The 25,897-nt window shown below is 44.8% G+C and overlaps 1 protein-coding gene across 2 annotated transcripts; it reads right to left on the bottom strand.

The window, feature by feature from the left end:
* Positions 1-1,878: 1,878 nt before the first annotated feature.
* On the bottom strand, positions 1,879-17,002 carry LOC146821821 (chymotrypsin-C-like). Of its 2 annotated transcripts, none has more exons than XM_085612866.1 (8): positions 16,878-17,002; positions 13,016-13,104; positions 12,832-12,929; positions 11,512-11,634; positions 10,136-10,272; positions 6,624-6,769; positions 3,384-3,536; positions 1,879-1,972 (listed from the first exon to the last, which is right to left on the bottom strand). In XM_085612866.1, exons 1-8 carry the CDS (start codon positions 16,915-16,917, stop codon positions 1,955-1,957), a joined length of 804 nt encoding a protein of 267 aa, XP_085468992.1. In that variant the 5' UTR covers positions 16,918-17,002; the 3' UTR covers positions 1,879-1,954. The 2 variants fall into 2 exon arrangements, with proteins under 2 accessions (XP_085468992.1, XP_085468991.1); XM_085612865.1 differs by having other exon boundaries at positions 11,512-11,637; positions 16,878-17,000.
* Positions 17,003-25,897: the final 8,895 nt, after the last annotated feature.

Below are 25,897 nucleotides of genomic sequence, written 5' to 3'. Positions count from 1 at the left end.
GCCTTTTACAAAATGTTTTATTTGCTGACATTTTTATATGTGCTACAGAATACCCCGTTCTGAACTCAGAGAAATTCTTTTAGATGGTTGATGGAATCACAAGTGGGTTACTGTGGAATAGCGGGATCCCCGAATTGCGTTGTCATTGTTGACTATACGTCAGGCGGACAGGAGTATTGCTCTTCTGAACCTCAGACTCTATTACTGGGGCACCCAGCTGCTGGTAATAAACTACTGGGCCTTCTCAGCCCAGTAGAAGTCCTCTCAATGGGCAGACAAGGTGGCAATTGCCCAGGAGTATTTCCTGCGGAGACTGTATGGAGGGAGAGGAATGCCCCCCTGCCCTATGAAGACGATAGTGACCATGTGGAAGCAGGCCACATGGAGGTTTGGTTGGTGGGGTAGACTGACGCTGATGAACCCCCTGTGGGACTCGGACCTTCTGGGCGGACTATGTAGGGTGGAAGGGCATGGGAAGCCAAGTTGGGTGATGTCAGGAAAGATGGGGCACTACTCTCAATCACTGGCATGCACAGAGAATATGAGCTCACATGGAGTCAGGTACTGAGGTACCAGCAAATGAAACACATCCTGGAGAAGGATGGGGCTCTACAAGTCACCATAGAGGAGGATTCTTCACTTGAATATAGGGTGCTCGGGCTCCCTTGACAGAACATGCGGTGTCCAAGATTTACTCCACCCTACTCAACAATAGTCTTCCACCATTGGATTCACTCAGGGAGAAATGGGAGACGGAATTAGGCAGACTTGAGGATGACGACTGGAGCCAGGGATTCAGCTGAGAGATAGCAATTAGGGCAGTATTCCGACTGATTCAGTTTAAAATATTTCACAGGGCATACTACACGGGCACCCGCCTGTTTCAGATTGGCAGGGCAGCAGATGACCTCTGCCTGCACTGCATACGGAAGAGGGGCACCCAGATGCACGCACTGTTGGAATGTCCGGAGATTCAGGAGTATTGGGAGCGGATTGCCACCTGAATAGTGGAAACACTGGGACATGAGATACAGTTTGCTTCACAACTGATCGCCCTGGAACTCTTAGGGGAACAATCCTTAGATAGATTTGCACAGCTTTTCAGTAACTTGGCCTTGATGGTGGCCCGTCATGACCTTCTCAAATATTGGGGAGCAAATACGTTACCAGCTCGATGTGAGTGGTAGGAAAGTATGGACTAGTACTTGGTGGCGGAACGGCAAATGTACCGGGCATGGGGATGTCCCCGGACGTTCAAAAGAATTTGGATCCCATGGATAGATCTGAAGGAAGGGTGGCGGTAGACTGCCAGGAGAAGATCAAGGATTGCTGGGATGGGTGATCTGTCTAGTACTTTCCAGACAATACCAGGTAGGTAGAGACCCACTGAGGAACTGAGGGTTTTGTGCCATAAACAGCAGTCCGAAATAGCAAACATGAGAAACATTGCAGATAGATGGCCGCACGCCTGTCCACATGCCTTCTGTATTGGGGGAGTTTGTTATTGTTTAATCTTTTATCAAAACATAATAAAAATATATTTTTTTAAATCTGTTTGTGTTTGCTTTGCAGCTCAGCTTTTGCTGTCTATACTTCTTTTGTCTGTTTAGTGATTCCACCATTCCTCAGCAATGATCATCAAATCCTGCTCTGATAACAACCCATTAAATTATATGCACTACACATTTTTAGCTTTGCCACATTCACGCAGAACTCAGTGCATTCTTTGTAAATGAAAGATTTGATGCATCACTGGGTATACTTTAAACAACTCTTGTGTACAAGCCCTACTTTGTGAAATTTTTGTCTGAGATATAACAACACAAAAAACTAATCCAGCACATATACTGAGTTATTGTTCTTGACAATCACACAAAATTGTTTTTGATAATCAAAGTTTATTGGGTTCGGATGCATGACATTTACAGACAACAGGTCGCTGTAGGTTCCCGCTTTAGTTGGAGGCAATTTTCTGGAAGAGAAGGAGAGTGGAAGAACAATGTTAATGAAGTTTAGGATTGTTTGGGCAGTTTATACTATTAGGGTGGTCACACTTAAGGGCACATTAATAAAAAAAAATAGCACAATGCATCATAGCAACCAAAGTAGTGCTTAGGGGAAGGGAAGATCGCCGAGCCATACCTAGTAATATATGAAGCCACTACTGCTCTCTTCATCAGCGGTGGTGCATATACGCACTACCTAATGCCACGCACAGGTCTGTGCACCATAGTGCAAAGGTGTTTGTGATGTCTAGCGCAGGTTTTGAACTGGACGGGTGATCGTTCAGTATAATATACTGTGCTTACACTAACTTTAAAATGTCCCACACATTGGATCTGAACCGTGTAGTGCAGAACACATGCAATTTAGGAAAAGTCAGTAGCAATGAAAATAATTCTTCTCAAGGTCTGCCTCAAGGAAGCATTATTTTTTGGTAGAAAACCCAGCTTACCAATTTTCGCAGATATGGCTTTGCGTCAAAAACCACAGGTGGTAGCGTAGGAATGCCAATGTACGAACCATGTACATCCATTTGAGGTAAAGTAACATGAAGCAGCACAAAGTGCTATTTGCACAGTTTAAGGGTAACTTTCCAGGTCAAAAAAAGTTTTGAGCTGAAAAGTAATATTTTGGCGAGAGTTTGCACTGCTTTGCGTCACTTTGCATGGCTTTGCACCCGAGAAAAATTCTTGTGAAATCTGCCCCTAGTCCTGGACATCATAGCAGTGTACTGGATGCACATCTTGACAATCTGTATCTGATTCATCACTGCGGTCATGACGCTGTACATTAAACATCAACATGGTAGTCATTTCTCGTTATGACACGAGGTATAAAGGGCGCTGGGAGTGTTTGGGCGGAGCAGCCTTCAGCCTCCATCTCTGGTTGGCCCATGGCTTGCTTCCACACACAGCTGTGTGAGGTTGGTGAAATATTACAAAGCAGGGAGTGGAATTGACACCGACTCATCCCGCAGGATCAATGGAGGGTGAAAGTAATTCTCCAGCCGTTGATCGGTAGCGACCTAAGGCAGGCGACACTTAACCCAGCATTCAATAAAAAAAGGATAAAGCTGGCAAATGGCCAGATTCCAATGTATAAAGCTTAACATAGGTGAGATGGACGTGCAAATAATTCAGTTCATGCAAATGAGCTCATGGTCAAGATGTCCATCTAGCTGCATCATGTGCAAATGGCTGCAATCACCATGCACGGACAACAGATAGACTAATGACATACAACAAAAAATCTACATCTGTGACCATCCAATCTAACAGAGGCACATGCTAGTTGTATAATTTGTGTCATATAAAATTGGTTTTTATAATGAATTCCTCATGATACCTTGGTTTAAACGGAAATGAAAACTATGCACTCACGTCGTTGATCCAGTCGATGTAAGCGGAGACGCGAGTGAAGACGGTGGGCTTCTTAGCATAGTTGCAGCTCAGACCTGAGCCAAAGCTCACAACACCGTGCACATCCCAAGCGCCATCATCTCCTTGGCAGTTCAGAGGGCCACCAGAGTCTCCCTGTAACAGACAAAAGGAATAATTTGACATCATTGTTCCAGCTCGTCCTGGCACCAAGATACACAGAAAATATGGAGAAAAATACCAGAGTTGATGATTTGCAAATGTGCTTTATTGTTTTCCAATCCAGGTCTCAATGTATGTATGGTGTACTGTATGTTACAGATGTAACCACAACGCTGGTATCATAGAGGTCATTGTCTTGACGTGGAGAGTAGCCTGGAGTTTTTAAAAGCCATATCTAGGGATATCCAATGTTTTTTAGACCCTTAGACCCTTGCATGGCATGGTACCCCAAGAGTCCCTCCTAAATTTAAACGCAGACTCTAGGCGCTAATCTGGGGCTATTACATAGGCTTAAAAAAAGGAGCAATTTATTTAGCCTGCACTTAAAATGTAAGGGTTCACAACTCTTCAAAGTATGGAAGACACATTGTTCAGCCAATAAACCTTCATGACGGGAGGGCAAGAGAGGGGGTGGATTAAGGAAATTCACTCCCATCCCTTTATTTGACAGGGTTGCAAGACCCTGTCGCGAAACAACAGTTCACAGCTGCCCATCCATCAAATAATTGAATTTAAAACCTCGTTGGTGAACAAGATGTTCCTCTTTGGTCATTGTGTAGTGTAGCTCAAAGACAAATCCCAGACATCCTCACCACCAGGAGCATTATGCGCATAAAAAAGCAACCCCACTATCATGCTAATAACACAGTAGTATGTCTTTTATGGTCATCAAGTTCAAGAATTCTTTTCATTTTTGTGCATGAAACCAAATATAAACTCTTTAATAGATTCCTAATCCAACTGTACATTTTATTTCCAACTTTCAGTTATAACATTTAGGAAACAACCTTCTAAGTAAGACTCATCTAATGATTTTTGCAGTGCACTGGTACCACAAACATATCCTACTGCAACAATCAGACTCCCAAATACTACTCACACTCCATATGTACTTACCTTAACAATACTGTGCAAGTCGATAACTTGGAGTCTACATTGTTGTAGGTCGCTGTGTTGGTAAGATGCCCTTTTTGCTAAATACATGTTTATTATATGAAAGAATGACAAGTTCACCCCTGTCCCAACCTGATCACATTACATCCTTACATGCAGGCTCTTCTGAACTATCCTTGCTGTAGTTTGAGATTTATAGAGAACGCCGTCGCCCAATAAGGACATCCTGGTGCGAGGACAGATCACCGAGGCTTAACAGAAGGATAAGAGATGAGCTTCAATGCCTTGTGAAGAGGGAGATGATTGTTAGTAAGGTGGAGAAGAGAGCAGGAGAGGGGTCCAAGTCTTTGGCTACCAAAAATGAACATGTGTGGCCGCCAGAGCCAATGTAACTATTAGAAGCCATGTACTCGGAATCAGTTTCAGTTTAGTTATATTTGCTCCCCCGGGAGGAATTATATAATTTTTTTCATTTAATGTGTTTGTAAATTACAATGCTCCAAGGAGTATAAGAGTATCACAATAACAGCCACTCTCAATGGGCTCATTTTAACCTGCCCTCCCAGTAGGCGACTCCCGCACCATGACATCAATCTGAGTGCTTCACCGGCTTCTGCATCTACATCCAATGATATCCTCCTGATGGCCCCAACATAGCCCAGGAAGATTCTTTTCTATTCTAACTTCAGTCCTGGAATAGTTTGTGGAAAGTTAAAACCGAATATTTTAAAACAGGATTAAAATGTTATAATTTAGCTTCTCAGCTCACTCTTGTCGGCTGCTGTGCTGTGGGCACACCTGAAGGCAAACAGCTAGGAGTACCGTAAGGAAGCGCACATGGACACAAGTAACAACTGAAAACAGACAAGCCTAATAACAGGCACATTCCGCTGAAACATTTCATAGCAAGTTTCCTACCTAAACAGATTGCTGTGTTGGGTATACTGAGTCACTTGACGCTCCCAAGACACAATACGACGTTGTCTAGTTGGAGTCATGGTAGCGCTGCTAGGCATAGCTCAAGAGTAGGGGAGTGCTAGGACACCCAGACACTGCAGGTGGGAATATGTTGGCGAAAGGCCACTGAGATGCTGATACAAGAAAGGATGTCTCCAAAGGTTTGTGATCCCTGGGAGCTCTATCATGGGTCTTGCTGATTCTCTGTGGAGGATATTTAATCCTGCTTCTCACCCAAAGGTTTTGCGGATTAGTTGAGGTTCAACAGGAGGAGGTAAAATGCTCCTCAGTCATTGATGTCCATTGTGATGAAGTATTCATGGTTTGTGTTTGCCCTGACTATGTCCCTCCACGTCCTTGACACAACCATGTATGTTCTTGTTGTACTGTTTATTGTATATATGGAAAAAAATTGACATTATTTAAAAAAACACGTCATAACAGATATTAAACTGGCTGGTGAGCCCAGTCCATTAGAAAGTTATCTTGTTCTATGCAAAATATCTGAATATCCACTTTATCCAGTACTGACACTGGAGGAGGAGATTGTTTGCTCTAATCCTTCACATTTGTTACAGGTGTGGGATCCAAGGCACAGGGATAAGCTCATTTCCTCGGAGTATTCTTGTTGAGGGGTGGAATTTGGAACTAATTTCCCCAGGTTCCAGTGCCTATGACGTACCCACGTAATAGGTCTGCCTCTCCTTCAGGGCAGGTGCTATTGCATGCGATACTCTGCAGCCGTTGTAAATGCCTTCTGTGTATACCGAAAGTCTTAAAGTTAGGATTTTTCTCAATGTAGGAGTAGTAAAGTTAGGACCCCTAACTTTAGGACTCCTAAATGACTTCTGTGAATACCGAAATGAGTAAGTGCCTTCTGTGATTACCAAAATGGTAGTAAGTTTAGGATTTTGTCTTAAGTTAGTTCTGTGAATCGGGCCCTTTATCTTTTATATCTTTCTGATTTTTGTGGCTTGGTCATATTGGGAATATTAGCCCCAGAGAATAGCGAGATATTCTGCTTCCAGTTATCAGTAGCAGGGGGGTTCTGTTCTCGTTCTTTTGCTTCTTATGAAGGGACAGAAGAATGCAACGTTGCCTAAGGTGACATAAATCCATGTCCTGTTCCCGAAGTGAACATTGACTGGTCATGACACTGAGAATACTTACATTGCAGCCAGACACGACTCCATCTCCGCCAGCACAGACCATGGTTTCCTTCACATTTGATCCCCACCAGTCTCGCTGAGCACAGGTGGCATGATCGACAACCGGCAGCAGCGCCTGCTGAAGATTGTCAGCAATAGGGCCATTGGCTGAAACAGAACAAATGGAAATTTGAGCTACAGCAGCACAACAATCTTCATTCAGAAACAAATTATTTTACAGGCTATTCATGTAAATTAAATCGACACCACATCTCCAGACGTTGCCTTCCTCACGGAAACCTGGATGAACGACTCCTCAGCGCCCGACATCGCCATCGCCATCCCAGAGGGATACAAGATCACCCGGAGAGATCGCAACAACCAGACTGGAGGAGGCATCGCCATCGTCCACAAGAACACCATCCGCATCACGACCAACACCGACGACACCCTGACTACCGCCGAACACCTACACTTCCAGATCCACACCGACCCTAAGACCACCCTCAGAGGCACCCTGATCTACCGACCCCCGGGACCACGCACACCATTCAGCGAAGACATCGCCGACTTCATCAGCCCGCACGCCCTCCCCTCCGCTGACTACATCCTCCAGGGGGACATCAACTTCCACCTGGAGAACAACAACGACCGCAACACCACCACCCTGCTTGACAACCTCGCCAACCTCGGACTCAAGCAGCTGGTGTCCACCCCCACGCACCTCGCCGGACACACACTCGACGCCGTCTTCTCATCAAGCAAAGACATCGCCTTCAGCCACGCCACTGGACTCCACTGGACGGACCACAGCTGCGTCCACTTCACCTTCAGAAGAACCACGATCCACCACCACCGGCAACAGGATGCTCGAAGAAGCTGGAACAAGATCACAGCCGACCAGCTCGCCGCGTCCCTGAGCCAGCACCCTCCAGCCAGCTCAGCGAACCCTAGCCAGGCCGCCGACAACCTCACGAAGTGGATCAGCACCTGCGCGGACGAACTCGCCCCACTGAGGATCCCGCCCAGCAGACCCGGCAGCAAGAAGGCCCCATGGTTCACCGACGAACTCAAGAGCTCCAAGAAGAACTGCCGAGCCCTCGAGAAAGCCTGGAGAAGGGAGCCAACACCGGACAACATGACCACCCTCAAGCTCGCCACCCGGAAGCACCATCAACTAATCCACGCCACCAAGAAAACTGCATTCAAGGACCGGCTGGACAACAACGCACACAACTGCAAGGAACTCTTCAACATCGTGAAAGAGCTCTCCAACCCCAACGCCGGAAACAACGACATCACCCCATCGCAAGACCTCTGCAACTCCCTCGCCTCCTACTTCCACAACAAGATCGCTGACATACACAACAGCTTCATCCCACAAACAACGCCCCCCACGACCGCACCAACGCCCCCCACCACCACCCTCAGCGCCTGGACCCCGATCAACACAGAAGACACCATCCGCACGATGAACTCTATCCACTCCGGATCTCCGACCGACCCCTGCCCTCACCACGTATTCAACAAGGCCGACGCTGTCATCGCACCCCACCTGCGGGACATCATCAACACCTCCTTCGACACCGCCACCTTCCCTGAGAGCTGGAAGCACGCCGAACTCAGCGCTCTACTAAAGAAACCAACAGCGGACCCCACCGAACTCAAGAATTACCGCCCCATCTCGCTCCTCCCGTTTCCAGCCAAAGTAATCGAGAAGACCGTCAACAAGCAGCTGGCCGCCTTCCTCGAGACGAATGGATCCCTCGACCCCTCACAGTCTGGCTTCCGAGCCAACCACAGCACAGAGACCGCCCTCATCGCTGCCACCGATGACATCCGAGACCTGCTGGACAACAGAGAAACAGCGGCCCTCATCCTCCTAGACCTCTCCGCGGCATTCGACACTGTCTGCCACCGCACCCTAGTACAGCGCCTCAGCAACGTCGGAATCCAGGAGAAGGCACTGGAATGGATCATCTCCTTCCTCGACGGGACACAGAGAGTCCGCCTACCACCGTACAAGTCAGAGGCCACCGAAGTCATCTGCGGCGTCCCCCAAGGGTCCTCACTCAGCCCCACCCTCTTCAACGTCTACATGAGCCCCCTTGCGGCCATCGCACGCCAACACAACCTCAACATCATCTCCTACGCCGACGACACCCAGCTGATCCTCTCCCTGACCAACGACCCCGCCGCCGCCAGAGCCAACCTCCACGAAGGGATGAAAGACGTAGCCGAGTGGATGATGACCAGCCGCCTGAAACTGAACTCAGACAAGACGGAAGTCCTCATCCTGGGCTCCTCGCCCTCCGCCTGGGACGACTCCTGGTGGCCCCCCGCCCTGGGCACCGCACCCAAACCGACAGACCACGCACGAAACCTGGGCTTCATCCTGGACTCCTCCCTCTCCATGACCAGACAAGTCAACGCCGTCTCCTCGTCCTGTTTCAACATCCTGCGCATGCTACGGAAGATCTTCCGGTGGATCCCCACCGAGACCAGGAAGACGGTCACCCAGGCCCTTGTCACCAGCCGACTGGAATACGGCAACGCCCTCTACGCCGGAACTACCGCCAAGCTCCAGAAGAGACTCCAGCGGGTACAGAACGCCTCAGCCAGACTCATCCTCGACATCCCCCGAAGCAGCCACATCTCCGGACATCTGAGAGACCTGCACTGGCTCCCCGTCAACAAGAGAATCACCTTCCGTCTCCTCACCCACGCACACAAAGCCCTACACGACCAAGGCCCGAGCTACCTCAACAACCGCCTCAACTTCTACGCTCCCAAACGCCATCTCCGATCAACCAGCCACGCCCTCGCCGCCGTCCCCCGCATCCGAAGAGCGACAACAGGAGGAAGGTCCTTCTCCTACCTGGCCGCCAAGACCTAGAACTCCCTCCCTCCCGACCTGCGCCTGACCCAAGACCATCTCCCCTTCAGGAAGAAGCTCAAGACCTGGCTGTTCGAGCAGTAGCGGCACCCCACCCCCCCCCCATCCCAAGCGCCTTGAGACCCTCCGGGTGAGTAGTGCGCTTTATAAATGGCTTTGATTGATTGATTGATTGAAATCCTGTACAAATTCATATTATGGATATACTATAGGAAAGCAAAACTCTTGAAGAAACTCTTAGGATTCTTTTATTCCGATTTCCCAAATAAAAATGTGCCTAGGGATATCCAAGTGGTTGCTATCACATCACATTATCTTACCACTGCTCTTTTTGCTCACAGACATTTCCTATAGGAATGCTAACAAGAATCCTGTAAGGAGTATACAAAAGGCTTACTGTTGACCTAGGATTTCTTAGTCTACCTTCTGGAGGACACCATCCAGGCCAGTGGCATATTATGCAGGATGTAGTTTCTCAACATACTGAGATTCCTCCCCTCTCAATTTCTGGAATTTAAGCTGGACTAAGAGGTCCCTCGCCCATCTTCATTACGAGCCCAGATAAAGGTGCTTATGAGGTGAACAAGGACAACTGCTGACTGAATAAGGGGGGGGGGGGGTGATATATTTTTCCTTACTGTAGAGACGGCCCCATCCAGTAACGAAGCAAGAGAAGTTATTCGGCAGCAGAGCTCCTGAGGCTGGTAGGCATGCCGGCTCAATCTTGTCCGACACCTGTACGGGTTCAGCCAGCTTGATCAGAGCAATGTCATTACTGCAAGAAGAAGAAGGTTTGTTAGTGGATCCTGCAAACTAAAGGGAAGGGATTAGTACACAGATGTCAAGGACAAAGAATCTTGACATATTCACCAGGGTCACCAGAGAGAGGTTTGGGAATTAATAAAGGGCATTAATGAAAATCATCACACAGAGCACCTATAAATTGTCCCAGTCACGATATGAAAGTGGGTAAAAAGTGTCAGTGGAGAGGGAGAAACAAAATAGCCTCAGACATGGCGTTACAGGGTAAAAGAAATGGTGCCCTGAGGCTTCAGCTTTAATTATTAACTTCAGGCCCTAAATCTTCCTTGGATCAATGTGAGGACATTACAGTGCTATTTCACAAGAAAACCTGCTGTTATTGCTCTTTACGTAGATACATAAGTGGAATTTTGGAACCTAGAGATATGGTGCTAATCCTGGCTTTCGAAATTGAACAAAATGTGTGTGATTACGGGGAAGCTATTTATCCTCCAATCCTTTGTAACTTCACATAATACAAGAGTTACAACTGTTGTCTGCATACAACTGATCCAATACGAGATTCTCTGAGACATCATTTCTAAGCTACATCACAAGAGGGCCCCCTAGAGCACTCACAGGAACACTGATGGGCTAATTTATGAGCCCCTTGTGACACGTTTGCGCCACCATTGGGTCACTTTCGTGATGCAGCGGTGGCGTAAATAACGCGCCACGGTGTGCCATAATTACAAAGTGACGCATCTAGGCACATGCGTCACTTTGTAAACCCCTGCACCACATTATACCTGCATCAGGTATAAATTATGGAGGGTGGGCGTTTCCCCACAAGAAAGCCTCATAAAAGGAGCACAGTGAAATCTATCAGATTTCACTGCGCCACTTCTAGGACGCCACTGCGTCAAAACCTTACGCCTACCTCATAGCAGGCGTAAGGGTGACGCAGTGCAATAGATATAGGCCTCCCTAATGCATTGCTGGAGTTGCGTCATGCTTACGACACAACACCAACAATGCGTGAGTTTTGCACCGACAGATACATCAGGATTCCTAACGCATCTGTCAATCCTTGCAACAAGCAGTGCCGTACAGTAAATATGGCGCATCCATGGTGCCGCATAGAGGGCGCAGTGAAAAGTGTTGTATCGCTGTTTTACCGCGCCCTGAATTGGTCCTCGGTTTCTAGAAAGAAGAGCCTCCAACATTGCTGTATCTATCTAGCGGCATTGACATTAAATGTAGCTAGACGTACACGATGAGGAAGGAGTTCCACTTTTCATGGACGATGATCTTGGCGGGACTGATCATGACTGATCCTTCTTCATCTGCTGTGTTCAGGCTGTGTTTCCCCAGAGCAACCCGGTAGGTCCTGGAGCTGCTGCAAAAACAAAAAAAGATGTAACATCATGTTAAAAACATATTTACTGTGGACACAGAGCAGCTAAGCCCAATCAAGGACAGATAAAGAACAAATTCTTACGCACTGGACTTCTCATGGAAATTGATAGCCTGAGCTAGCAGTTTTTATTTCACACAATAGACTTCTAGGGTGCAGTGCAAATTCCAAACCCACACTTGTCCTGCTTCCTATCCAGCCTGCAGCTTTTCTGTGTGAAGTGTAGCAAACAAACATCTCAGCCTCAATTTAGTATAGTAGAAATAAAAGAAACTGCAGAGGTAAGGAAGCTCATGATTGCAGATGAAGACCTCAAACAGGTGGTGTGAGTCATGGCCTTAATTCTTCTTCTAGGCAGTGGTTAGGCTATCTGGACTGGACCACCCAAAACCTCCCTGGCTCCACTGAAAGCTGTGATACAAAGAGATACAAACATTTTGAACCAGCCCCGCCCCTTCCTCACTTCTCTTTCCATCCACCTATACTATGACTCCCCTTCTCTCGCTCTCTCTTCTTCCTCTCTGATCTATCTGTCTTAAAGTCCCCTACAGTGGCTGCTGCAATGAACCTAGATGGGCATTTGAAAGTGACAGAGGCACTCGACAACTCCTGCCCCCAGCCCAGAAATGCCCAATAGACTGGCCAGTCCAGACCTTGGTGGCGGTACCCAGCACAGGCACCAAATACACAAAGTAAGCACAGTGTCCTCTGCACAAGCTCTCTCTCTTTCTTTCTTACTTCCCTCCTTATATCCCCTCCTCTAGTTCTTCTATAAGATCTTTGTACTTTGTAGATTCATAAACATTAGAAAACAGTGAATATTGCTAAAGTTGCACATTTAAAATGGCGTCAGGGTATTCTCATAGTGATGCATGTCTACACAGGGCGATCACTGGTCTACAGAAGAACAAGACTTTCTCCTTTGAGGTCCGAGTCTTGTTTTACATTTGACTGAAAAACAAGCCTTCACCGTGTCAGTATTTAGAGTCTGACTCTGGTTTGGTCCATACCATCTACCAAAGAAATGGCCACCACAATATTTGTCTAGATCGAGGCTTTCCATTGAGAACTCCAGACCCTCCTAACCCTTTCGTGCCAGAGACACCTCTTCGTAGAGTTTGCGCTTTGCAACAACTCCCCCCCCCCCACCTCAGAGATCTGAGTAGAGCTTGTTACCTGATGCAGTGGGCAGCTGTCAGGACCCATTGCTCACTGATGAGGGTCCCCCCGCAGGTGTGGCCCCATCTGCTCCCGCTCTGGTACTGCAGCGAGATCTGGAAAGCAGTGAAAGCCATTAGTGTCTTCTCAGAGGGCCAGACAGACAGGGGCACATCTGGAAAGATACTGCTGTTTCTTTTACCTGCCAAGGCCAGCTGTTGGGCCTCACATCCTCACCTCCCACCACCCTGGAGGTGCTGGGTGGGTGGGCTGGCGCGCCACAGCTGTAGGCTGCAACAGAAAGCAACAACAGACATTTCAAATTTCAAATGTAAAGTAAGGGTGAGTGAGGATTGTGCTGCCCTTTATGCCACCTCTGCAAGCTTCTATGTGCTCTCAGTAGAGAATCTACACAGCAAGTACATAAAGTGATGTGCCTGATGTCACACAGCACGTCAGTGGAGGAAACACAATACAAGATCATGACCATGCCTGCATCGAGCCATACCAAGAACTGAATATGTTCATCCTATCATAGGCCTTTCAGGACAGGAGCTCACAGTAAAGTGCTAGAGTTCGTCACTCTTAGCAGACACGTGACAGGAGTGTCCATTACTGTATGGGAGATGCCTTAACAGAGTACCTTAGAGTGGAGTTTTTTTTAACTGGGCACTGGTAGATCTTCGAGGATGTGGACAATCTGAAGTCTAACCTGGGGAGTCCTAATTTTCCTCAGATCAGCTTGACACTTTTCCATCTTCTGGAACTGAAGAGAGCAGCTCCTCAGCTTCGTGCGTCACAAGAACAGACTAGTGTTTACGCTCCCATTACAAATACTCACCCAGACAGAGGGGTTTGGTCCATGGGTGACAAGTGTTACCACAACTCTTTGGGAGGCGGTGACTGCCCTTCGCTGGTCCCACCTCTGACTCTCCTGTCCCTCCTCCTCTGCCCTTGCTCTGCCTGAAACGCTCTTCACCTCCGGGACATGCTGTACTTGTGCAAGAGTCGTGAGAAGTGAGCTGTGCGCACCTGGCTTTCATGTTAGCACACTCCAACACCAGCTAGGTTCATCCCTAATGTGTCCCAGAGTACACGAAAAATACACGAGCCACTAATACTGATAAACAGGCAAATGTACCGTGTACATTGCAAAAAACTGCACTTTTATAAACGGTGAAATTGCGACCTTCAACTCGGTTTCACCCTTGATTTCAAAACCAACCGGCATCCCAAAATGGCCCCATGGTGGAGGATGGATTCATTCAGTTTGACAGCAGCGCCCCCTCTGCCCTGTGACGAAGAGCTCACTGTGGCAAGGCTGGGTGCAGCCAAACTCATTGGCAGAGCGCAAAATGCACCACAAGGTTCACTTGGAGCCGAAGGAAGACTAAACCCGTCCAGCCCCAAAAGGCTTCATACTTTCTTACCCTGAGACCAGATCACCATTCAACTGGTGGGATCTCTCTTCAAATGTCTACCTACACTTGATGGGCCTGCAGTGCCTCAATGTCAAGGTGTTGCGCTTACCCCCATCAGAGCTCTAAATCCTTCAGAACTCTGTGACTAGACCTCACCAGAACAGCAATTTCTCAACCCGCTAAATGGAAACTGAGACAACATGCCTTATAGACCCTCCCTGGTCCTTGGAACCCTGCGCCCACATACAGGCTGCCCAGCAGTAGACCTGACCTGATGCCCTCACACTTTGTAAGTCTCTTGCAACAAGCCCACCTGACTCTGGGCTCTGCTGGTCCTCCCTGCCCCCGCCTCTCGTTGGTTCACTATGAGCTTCTCCACAAGGACTGCCCAGGCCTGGACTGTAAGGATTTCCTTCATTGTCCCTAAAAACTCTTTACTTTGGAATCCTGGTGGCATTAATATGGACAGCCTGTAAGATAAATGCAGACAACACTATCTTGTTCACACGCCTCTCATGACTGCGCCCATACAGCCCCCTCAGCCATACACAAAAAGTTTGTGATGAATAATCAGCATGCTGTATTCCCAACAACTCAAACTAGCGTGTCGTACACAAAAACGTGCTACTTTTGTTTCTAGTGGATGTGGACAATCCATCATTCCATCCTGGGGGTGGATTCATGGCCCATAGCTCAAGCCTTCCCGCTTCACTGCTTCATCGCTTCATCAATACGAAAACCCAGATGTATCAGTTCAGTTGCTTCAATCATCTCTTCAGTGAGTCTTCCCTTTTCCCTCTACCTCACCTCCAGCCAGCTGCAGGATGGCATGTGTTTCTATCACTCCTTCCCTGTTCTTCCTGTTGAGAAGAAACCTATTTGATTTGATCTCTCATTCTTTTGCTCTAAATTCAAGGCCCTGATTTCTAAATCTCAGGCGTAGGTACTTTTAGCTCCTCCATATTTATTCACTTGAGATTTTTCTGAAGCACCTCTTTTAACTAATATTTTGACATCTCCCTGTGAGAACCTCCTCTTAGGGAAGTCTCTAAATCACTGTCTACACGGATCATCTTTCTAAGGCCTCAGAGCCAGTACGCAAATTGATAGATGCAGATATATAGCTTGCGATTGGGGACACCAGCCAAGTAAGGTCATTCAATACTATACAACATTACTCTTTATCATAAGTTGTGGAGTCTGCTCATAAATAATTTACTATGATTTCTGTGTTAAATAATGTTCTATTTATTGTACGACAATCATCCTACTATGTGGATTTCTATTTTACGATGCTCAGTCTGTCACTCCTGATCCTGAGACATCATTGGACATTAATTCACATCACAGTTGTCCAAAGACCCTGTCCAGTGTTGTATAAACTCCATAAAAGAGCTTTAAAAACAAAACATTTTGGAGATATGAAGTATCAAGAACTCATCTGTCTTTTGCCCTCTGTAGGTAACTAAATCACTTACTTGGCATTATACATCTCAAGTGAGGGCACTTCGAGGTGACATGAGTGCTATGTAAGCACAAACAAATAAAGGGAATAACTCTGAGCATCTACTTTACAAATGTCAGAAGATCTCTTCCAGCTCAGGAGTATGAGTCACCAGAAGTTGGAAGCGGACTGGTGAAGTCTACCACCGAGGACCTGAATTGAGGTACTCGAAAGGCAGCGCTGATGCACATCATTGATGGCTATTCAACACCCAGAGCAGAGGCACCAAACACAGAAGAGGGGCAACTATACGTGCTATGGTTTAAACCTGTGCTTTTTGCTGATGTATGGTCAAAATTAGGTGGAGGTAAAGGATACAAGGCGCTTTCCTTCGAGACAGCAAACAGTTGGGATGCTTCAAGGGGATTCTGCAGAATACGGGGTACCGATGCAGGCTGTAGGCAGGAGATGTGACAACACCTCCCTGGAAACCGTGGCATGAGTATGAGGTGGGAGATATTTGTTGGGTAAGAGGTCATATCCCTGGAGCATGGTATCTTGAGATGGAAACATGTGGAATAAAAGATAAAATCGACCTGAAAGATAAACGAGGGAAGCTAAACTGGAAGACAGCTGGGCATGTCCAGTTAAGATGGATTCTGTACACAGGTACCTCAGAGATATGAGTTAGCATTAATAAATATGACTGGGTTCAGATATTATGTAGGTAATGTGTCGAATACATGACACAACGAACCTAGAGATGAGTAATAGAGACAAATGTGAACTAAGAAATGGGATAGAATCGCTGTGGAGGAAGAGATCCAGGAAAGCTCAGGTGTGACATGATCAAGTCTTATTGGCTCTTACGGTCTGAGGTAGAGGACCACCATGAGACATGACAGAGTCTTCCTGAAGATCAATATGTGAGAAAGTGAAGATGGAGACAAGCCTTTCTTGATTCTAATAATATAAGAAGCTTTCAATAAAGAGCGCGGTTTGAGTTAAGACTAAGGTGGATGTCAGATGGAGACGTTAAGTTGAGATGAAAAAAGTCCAGGCTGTCTCTGCCGTTTAAATAAATGCTGTAAATGTGCTATTAATGAAAGCAGCACATAAGGCAAGTTAATGCTCCTAAAGTCTTACAAAGACATTTAATCCATTAATTTTAGAAGATTAGGAAGAATAAAAGCTCTTACCGCAGCTTACGAGGACAGCGAGAAGCAAAAACCTGAACATTGTTGCGGCTTGAGGTAGCGTGAAAAGCCAGAGGGTATTTATAGGGTAGAGGGCATGTATCCTAGGGAAGGCGGGGGGAAGCTGTCACTCAAACTAAAGAAAACATTCCGTCCTTGGGAGAACTATTCCTGCACATTCTGTGAAATATTAATGGTGAAATCCCTGATATGAGGTTATTTATATTAATAGTTTAAAACATCTTATCAGTTGAACTTGTGAAAGCTGTGGGCTTTAGGCAGCCAGCACATGTTGTGCAGTTTGCTTTTTAAATGCAAAGTGCATCTTGTCTCTTAAAACAACGTGCCATGACCATAGGTAGTGATAATTTGTTTGTTTGAGTCACGTAGACCGTGTACCTCTGTCAAAGCATGCCTCAGTGCAGCCCAACCATTGCGCTGAGATTACGCAAAATTAAGAAAGTTCTTGTGGGTCCTTTCAAATTGAGTGTCATCATTGGTGTACCACTTTGAATCCAGTAATCAAAGCCTGAACAAACAATGCCAAAAACTGCTCATAGTTGAGATAACCATTACATGCTGGTCTTCTCTGAGTAGCCGTTGACATCCACCAGCTCTTACATCAATCCTGCATCAGTTTCACAACCTCCTGATTCAGTCAGAGGCCAGCAACGACTAGCGAGCTATGTCACATGGCCATAAAACTCAACATCTCAGGAGGTCAACAGAAAACAAGGAGCTGCAGCATCATCAGCATCAAGAATAAGAAATCAGTAAAACAAGAAACAAGCAGCCATGGTCTTGCATTCAGGATATGGAGTAACAACCCTCACTGAGCCTTAGCACACAGACACACCTACCAGATCAGCATCACACTAGATAAGGCCAAGAGGGCAAATTAATTCGACAACAATGGCGGTCACCTCTGATACAAGCATCCCATCCTTGATGTAAATAAGACAATATTGATTTCACTGCCACTCATTCTCGTTCACTCCTTCTGACACCTGATTATAATTCAAGGGGTCAGCACAGTGCTTAATTTGAGCTGGTGGTATCCGGTGCTCAGCACCAACACTTCATCATCAACACCATATAAGGACATATTCACATTAATTTATGGTGGACATGGGGAGAGTAAGTGATTTGCCCCGAATCACAGGATGTTGAGCTAACGTCAAGACTCGAATCTGGTTCCCCAGCTCAGCTCTGGCCATTACGCCACATACTTTCATGGTTTGTAGTTGGTTCTGTTTTAGGCGGCGTTAACAGAAGAACTGGGCTGGTGTAAGCTGCCTTTTGAAAAGATCCCCTGTACGTATTTGTTTTTACAGATTAACCACTGGGTCAGCATGATATAATAATTAGCTGCAACATATTTAGGCTCTTGCAATCACATAATTACTTGAAGGCCCTGACCACATAGTGTGGAAGGGATTGAGTTTATTGAAAGGGGCCATAATTCCCAGGAAGGAGTCGACAAACGTAATTTGGGCTAAAATGGACATAGCTAATCTGGTGTGGAGATATAGGCACTTTTTGCCAAATGGAGACATAATGTCAAAAGAAGCAATGGTAGGATATCCCAAACCATTTGTAATCCTATCAAGCCACTGGCAGAGACGTCACCCCAAGTCCCAAGTCCATTCTTAATGCTAACCAAGGTTTTCTATATTCTGTGTCAACTTTCAACGAGTTGATAATTAAATGGAGCCAACAAACATGGAGACAGGCACGCTTGAAACAATATTATAATCAGGTTTTAGCCCATGGAGAAGTTTGGAGCTGGCTGGTCACCACACTACACTGAGGCACATCTCAGCAGAGGAACAGTAATCAATCACTAATAACACAAACTGGGTGTGGCCTAAGATCAGTATTCTTGCTCTCTTGGAATGTGACAGGCTTGGAAAGACTCCTAAAAGATGAGGACTCTTACTCCTTTCTGTTACATAACAATATAATCTGCAAACATGAACATTGGTACTGTGATCCCCTTCCTGTTCTGGGATGCAGTTGCTTCTCTGTGAATGCTAGTAAAGTCAAGAAGAAGGGTAGGGTTATGGGTGCTTTGAGCATGTATGTGTCAAATACTCTCAATTGCATGGTTAATCCCATTAATCGGGTTTGTGATAGTTAGTAGGAATTGCAGCAATCATGGAACACAAAAGAGGGGGCCATTTGCTGCTCCTTTTAATAAACATTAATCTTCATCCTGCCAAACACCTTAAGTCAAGTAATATACAACGCCTCAACTTCACTCTTAATTTTCTCTAAGAGGGCAAGAGGAATGTCTGCTCTATAATCACCGGCGACTTCAATCTCACTTTGGTTTATAATTTAACGAATGACCCTTTGTATGTGTATGCTCCTAAAAACAAGGGATTACTAGAGAACTGGGTTTTCAATATATAACTAGCACCGTGGTCCCTTTTATAAAGTGATTAAAAAGATACTCTAAAGCAATATTTGTTTGTTTTGATTAATGTGCCATACAAAATCAATAAATATTAACCAGTAATAAAAGACAAGATGCAGTGACGTGAACAAGCATTGCCAGTGCTCAGACAAACTATGATCCAGACGTGTAATGTACAACAATATTCGTGCATCACTAATCATGAAATGCGGCCTTCCACAAACAATGGTACATTATAGTAGAGCCGGTTCGTTATTACAGTCGACAGCGTTTCGATCCCTTGCGATAACAAGATCATCATCAGGACCCCAATGTTACAAGAGCAGGAGAATCTAAGGACATCAGTTTTGCTTCTCCTCCCATTATGAAGTCCTCAAATAGCGATGCTCAGAAGAAAGTGAAAATTGGATGTGTTACAACAATGTGCATATATTGTACATAATATGTCTGACCTTACACTCTTATTGTTTATGCAATACATAACTTTATTTCCCCCTTTGCTGTCTTTTCTTTGTCTGCCTTCCCTTTTTATGTAGTTCTCTCTTGGGGCTCTTGCTACAGTGGAGTCTTGATGCCGTCAACTATAAAAGTAGACCCGCTCTACTATAATGTATTAGTTTTCATAAGAGACATTATTTCATGAATAGTGATACATATACTTGTTATTAGTTGTACATTACACGTGTGCACAACAGTTTGCCTTAGCTCCAAGCATGTTTTTTCACCTTATTGAAGCATGTCCCTAATGGATGGTTAATATTAATAGATTATTTCTCATGATACATTATTAAATGTCAACAAATATCATTTTCAAGTATATGTTTAATCACTTTAAAATAGGGACCATTGTATGTGTATGCAGACTCTAAATGGGGCATTCCACCTGCCACCATTGAGGATCATAGGGTTTGAAATGAATCGAGTTACAACCTGCTTAGGGCACTTCGGTCACTCAATCTACACTCCCTTACTGGTAGGTTCTCAACAGACAAACTGATGAATTACAAGCACTTTTCTAACTATTGCAATGTGGTGTCTGCAGAGCATTTTCACAGCATCACTGGATTTAAACTCATGGCAAGAACTGAGAGTGATCATGCTGCTCAAATGATGCATCTAACATATCAATTCAATTTCAAGCTTTATCCGGTATATAAATTACAACCATAAAAGCATTCTAAAACTAAACCATCATACGTAATTACTTATACAGTACATCCAGCGGATATTCTTAGAAAGTTCTTCACTATTAATCATAACAACTAGTTACACGACTCACAGAAATACAATCCATAATTATCAGGGTACATTGCAGAAGGCCATAAAACTGCTCAAAAGTATAAAAAATATTTCAAATGGGCTCAATTTGTTTTAAAGTATTTCATAACCAGTGCATCATCCTATACTACAGAGGCCTAATCTTTCTCATATGTTATGGCTACCAGGTGGGAATAGTCTTTTCTTCTTCTGATTGCCATTTGCTCAAAGACGGTTACTGCGTTACAAGTTTTTCCATTTTCTAAAATACAAATATAGTTAAAAGCAGATTTATAAAAATACAATTTATTGTCAATAAATAGGGATCGTAAAATGTGCTTCCTGATAGTATAAAATGCAGTGTAGACTGTGTTGACTTCCCATCACACGGGCAATTCAGAGGGTTACAGTTCCACTTGCCCATATCAGGGAATGCAATTAGGTGATGGAGGGTACCCAGCCATAACCTTGTTAGGTAGAACCTATGTTGTAAATTTCTTATCAATACAAGGTATGGTTGGATACCCAGTAAGAGTGGGCCTTCACGATATGATTTAACAGTCTGTTTCAGACAAGCTGCTACTTCTCTAGATGACTCTCTTGATTTTACTAATCTCATTTTTAGGTCCCTTTTGCTATAGTTCTGAATTATCATTGGTTCTGTAGGGTCGGCATCTACCTTACATTCAATTAGCAGTTTATAAATATATAAATATACTGCAACCAGGGAATGTTTTTACAATAGTCAAGGGCAAGGCAGTCCATTACCATTTCCCTCGTAAATTTAGTCTCCTCCTTAGTCCAGATCCTATGCCAGACATTAGGGCTGCTATACTAATATAATCTCTGATATGGTAAACTGGTAATATCCTATCGACTATATACGAAAGGGTTGAATTGAGCACAGCTAAAAGCCTTCTTAGGAATTTATTTTCCTGTATTTGCAGTATAGTATGGTTTACCATTCCCCATAGTGCTGCACCATAACACATACCAGTGAGGCACTTACTCCTGTATAGGGTCAAGATTTCTCTCACTGGTTTGTTCCCAATTTTATTTGAAAATCTAAAGATGCCCTCGATTATTCATGTAAATTTCAATTTACATAAATTAATGTGTGTGTCCCAGCTTCCATTCCCATTAAAAGGTTGTCCTAGGTAAGAAAAAGATGATGTTCTTTCAAAATATATACCTTCTATCTGATGATTTCTACTCTTTGTTTTCCCTTTCCCACATACCATTGTGAAAGCTTTACCAAGATTAAGCATCAAGTCTTTTCCAGTCATGAATAGTGCAAACTTTTCACTTAGATATTGGAGTCCATTTGATGTTCTGGATAATAGGTCAGCATCGTCCGCATACAAGAGAACTGGCATAGCACGATTACCAACTCTTAGGGCATCCGTGTTCAAGCTTTGCAGGGATGTATCAACGTTGTTAATATAAAGGGAGAATAGAAGTCATGCGAGGACACATCATTGCCTAATACCACGGGTGACTCTAAAATGCGTTGTACATTCTCCTGCAGGGCCATATCGTACACTTGAAGATAATGAGGCATAGATTTGTGACAGGTAAGTTACAATATCTTTTGGGGCTCCCATCCCGAATAAAGTCTGCCATAATTTAATGTGGTTAACTAGGTCTAACATATCATCCACCAAGACATCAAATGGTCATGACAGTAGGTGAACCAAGCAGCCACAATATGTTTAAGCGTCTCTAATGGTCTAAGGAAACATGAGTCAGACTAACAAAATGGCTAAATATAGAAGAATGGTCCACAGTGATCTAGACCCTTCTAGAAGAAGGGGCCGCCCAAGCAAACTGCACCACTGTATGGACTTATATTAAAACACAATGCGTAAGAATAATGCAAATATGTCAATCGGGAGGCCCCAAAAAATGTGGGCAAATTATTTAAATAACCTTTGCAGTCAACATGCAAATGAAACCACGCAATTCAATTCCTGAGGAAAGCTGGGGTAGCCCCATTGACAAGTTGTCTGTAGATAAAACAGCTGGATAAGCGTCCCCCTTTGCACCAACCTACATTGAAAGCAAACACAAGCAGATGATGGACGGAGTGCTGAAACTTTTCAGAAACTCACCCCCAGTCACAGATCTGGGTTGAATCCATCATCGTTCTTTAGCTCACTTCACTAACTCAGTTCAGACCCAGCTATATGCAAATCAGTCTTGACCCTGTGCCTCATGGGAACAGTCCAGACCGAACTGCCAAGCCAGGTCTTCCCTGGACCGGAAACAAGCATCCTGGGACCGGTTTCGGGGTAACAACCCTCATCAGCCAGGCTTGCTTGAATCCAGTGGCAAAGTGAGGAAGGGATCCACGTCTGGGCATACCCTGTCAACTTAGGGCGAACAAAGCAAACACAAGGAGATGATGGACGGAGCGCTGAAACTTTTCAGACACTCACCCCCAGTCATAGATCTGGGTTGAATCCATCATCTTTCTTTAGCTCACTTCGCCACCCCAGTTCAGACCCAGCCATATGCAAATCAGTCTTGACCCTGTGCCTCATGGGAACATGGTTCTGAAGTAGGGGTGTGTGTTGGCACCTCTGTTATTTAGTCTATACGTAGCAGATTTACCTGATGCCATTAAAGTGAATCGAAACCATCACACAAGGTTAGGCTCACACTCTATTCAGTCTCTGCAATACGCAGACGGTATGATCATCCTTGAACATACAGATTCAGGTCCATACAAGTCTTTGGCGGACCTTGACAAATTTAATAAAGAGAACAAGCTAGTAGTCAACACTGATAAATCACCTGTTTTTGTTTTCAGTTGCCATTGGTGTAAAGTGAAAATTAGGCAAATTGGCGACATCTTTATTGAGAAGCTCAGAAAATACTACTAGTTACGAGTGTTGATCGATGCCAATGGCTCACTTAATGAGCTTTGGCACTATTTGAAAATAAAATCTGCCTCTGTCATATTGCATTCGTAGTCTTCACAATAATTTGGAAGCACAATTGATTAACCGCTTACTCTTAGTCATAAATTCTATGGGCCGGATTCACAAAGGACCTCTGGGGCAGATCTCCGCAATGAGAATTCTCATTGTGGAGATTACTGAGATTCCGTCCGAGTGTGGAGACTACCCCACGACTGCGGAGCCTCCGCCACGAGTGCGAATACCCTTTGTGAATCAGGCACCAAGCTCCTACCGGCTATTGTTTATGGTTTGACAGCCTTTCCAGGGAAGTCAGGTCTCTGGTTGACTCATTCACTGTGTTTTCTGTTACGGCAAATCTTTCACCATCCGAGTATACCTGGCAATCAAAAATGTGGTTAGAATTTAACATGCAGAAACTGCTTAACTTATGTCCCACTTTTTGACCACCTGTTATGCAGTTCAGCATGCAAAAGAACTCAAGCTAAAAGGCTCTATTTGGTGTGCTCTTCCAACAGGCCATACGAGATAGTTGCCTTGGTAAAACTATTTAAACACTGTGTTTGCACTTGAAAACATTCTTGGCCACTGCAGCTTCCCCAGGTTACTTTGAAGAGGTAGCTAAAACAGTCAAAGGTTCTATCCGTCACTCGGAACATCGAGAATTTGAATTTAAAAAACCATGCAGGTTACATGGTGGAGAGACTCCGTACCAAGAAGTTGCCTAAGTATCTCTCTGGCCCTTTAGCTAAAAGAGTGAGCAATGTTTTATTCATATTTAATACTTATGTATCCTTTAACTTGAGTTTAGGCATGCAAAGATCAGCCTAAATGTCATAGTCTTTGCAGCTATGAAGTTCAATCATTAATACATATGATTATGTGGCTACCACCCCGCAGAGCATCAGCAGGTTTACTGCAATTGCTTTGCTACTGGCAAAGATGATCCAGCGGTGCACCAACAACAGTTACTCCAATACCATATACTCACCTGGGCCCATCAAATCATACACACACAATATCTGGTAAAACCGCTGGAGATCAAAACTTTAATAAGTTGATTAATTTCGCAGGATTAGTTGTTCATCCTAACTAAGCTTTCACTGATCAGTAAGTCCTTTCCATTTGGTCGATGGACCAAATTAGTTGGAACTAGTTGATGGTGAAAATGCACATAACCTCAATTTACTTATGATTTTATATACAAATAAAGGACAGACCCAAGAAGTTTTAAAAACCTTTATCTAAATTTTAAATACGAGTGAACCATCTCAAATGCACACTACAGGCACCACCAAACAAGGAAGGAAAATTCAATTAATCAAATACACTCTCAGATTCAATGCAAGGACTTTTGCTCAGAAAGGTCGTGTGAAGACCAACTCCTGGCCAAAGAGCTGGTGGGGTCCCCTGGGACAGAACAGGTGACAAAGGCTTCAGAACAGGAATCAGGACAGGATAGTGGATCTCTCTAGAACCGACAAACTCGTCGCACACCTCTCTGACACTCTCTTCCTCCTCAAGATTCTTCAGCGTTCTTCTTTCTAATCAATTGCTTAAGGTAGGATCGATTTTCATCAGCATCACTCGTCACTCCGACAGCACCTCTGGCTCACCACATCACTACCGCACACATCGATCGATCTGGTCTCTTCCATTCATCCGCAGCGATTACACACTCTAACTAACTAATCTACCCCAATTATACCTTTTGGGACTCATGTACCACCCCTAAAATTTGAAATGTAGTAAAACTAGGAGCTCTTATTGGACAGGCAAGGGGTGTTAGGTCATCACATCAACATGGCATAGCACTTTAATCAAGTTGTCCTTTGTTCATAAATCCATCCCCTTAATTTATATTCATTCTTTATTTTCTCATTTGGATTTTATCCATATGTACAACAAATTATCAACAATGTCCCATATGACTTTAATGGTTGAACTTTTGATGTTTGGGTTCCCAGGGTATAGCAGTCTCTGGCCTTGGCTGTGATTCAAACATGGTGTCATCCTTCCAGGTGCACCTCGGTTGGACATGCGCAGACGACTCTCACTCAGAACATTCAAGTCATGGCGAGAAGGCCCAAACCCGAACTAATGGAAAGGTCAAAAAGAGAATATATAAATTTAAAAAATAAATAGTTTCACTGAATACCACCCACCTCTACTCTATTTCCCTTCAATTATTAGTACTTTCCCCGCATTAGCTTTTAGTAAATAGAGCGTTTTCTAAGCAGCAAAGCAGGTCTCATGCATGTGGGTCTTAAAGACGCCATATTAATGCGTTCTGCTCGTGCTCAGGAAATTCCCTCCAAGCCGTTAAACGTCACATTGCGTAGATGCAATTGACGCATGCACAGTAAAGTTTTCCCTGTTACAGCAGCGTTTGGTCCACTATCTTTATTAATGGTTAGTAAACACAT

The sequence above is a fragment of the Triturus cristatus genome, chromosome 6 (genome assembly GCF_964204655.1).
Source record: "Triturus cristatus chromosome 6, aTriCri1.1, whole genome shotgun sequence".
NCBI classification, from domain to species: domain Eukaryota; kingdom Metazoa; phylum Chordata; class Amphibia; order Caudata; family Salamandridae; genus Triturus; species Triturus cristatus.
This window is presented reverse-complemented; position numbering and strand designations above follow the sequence as displayed.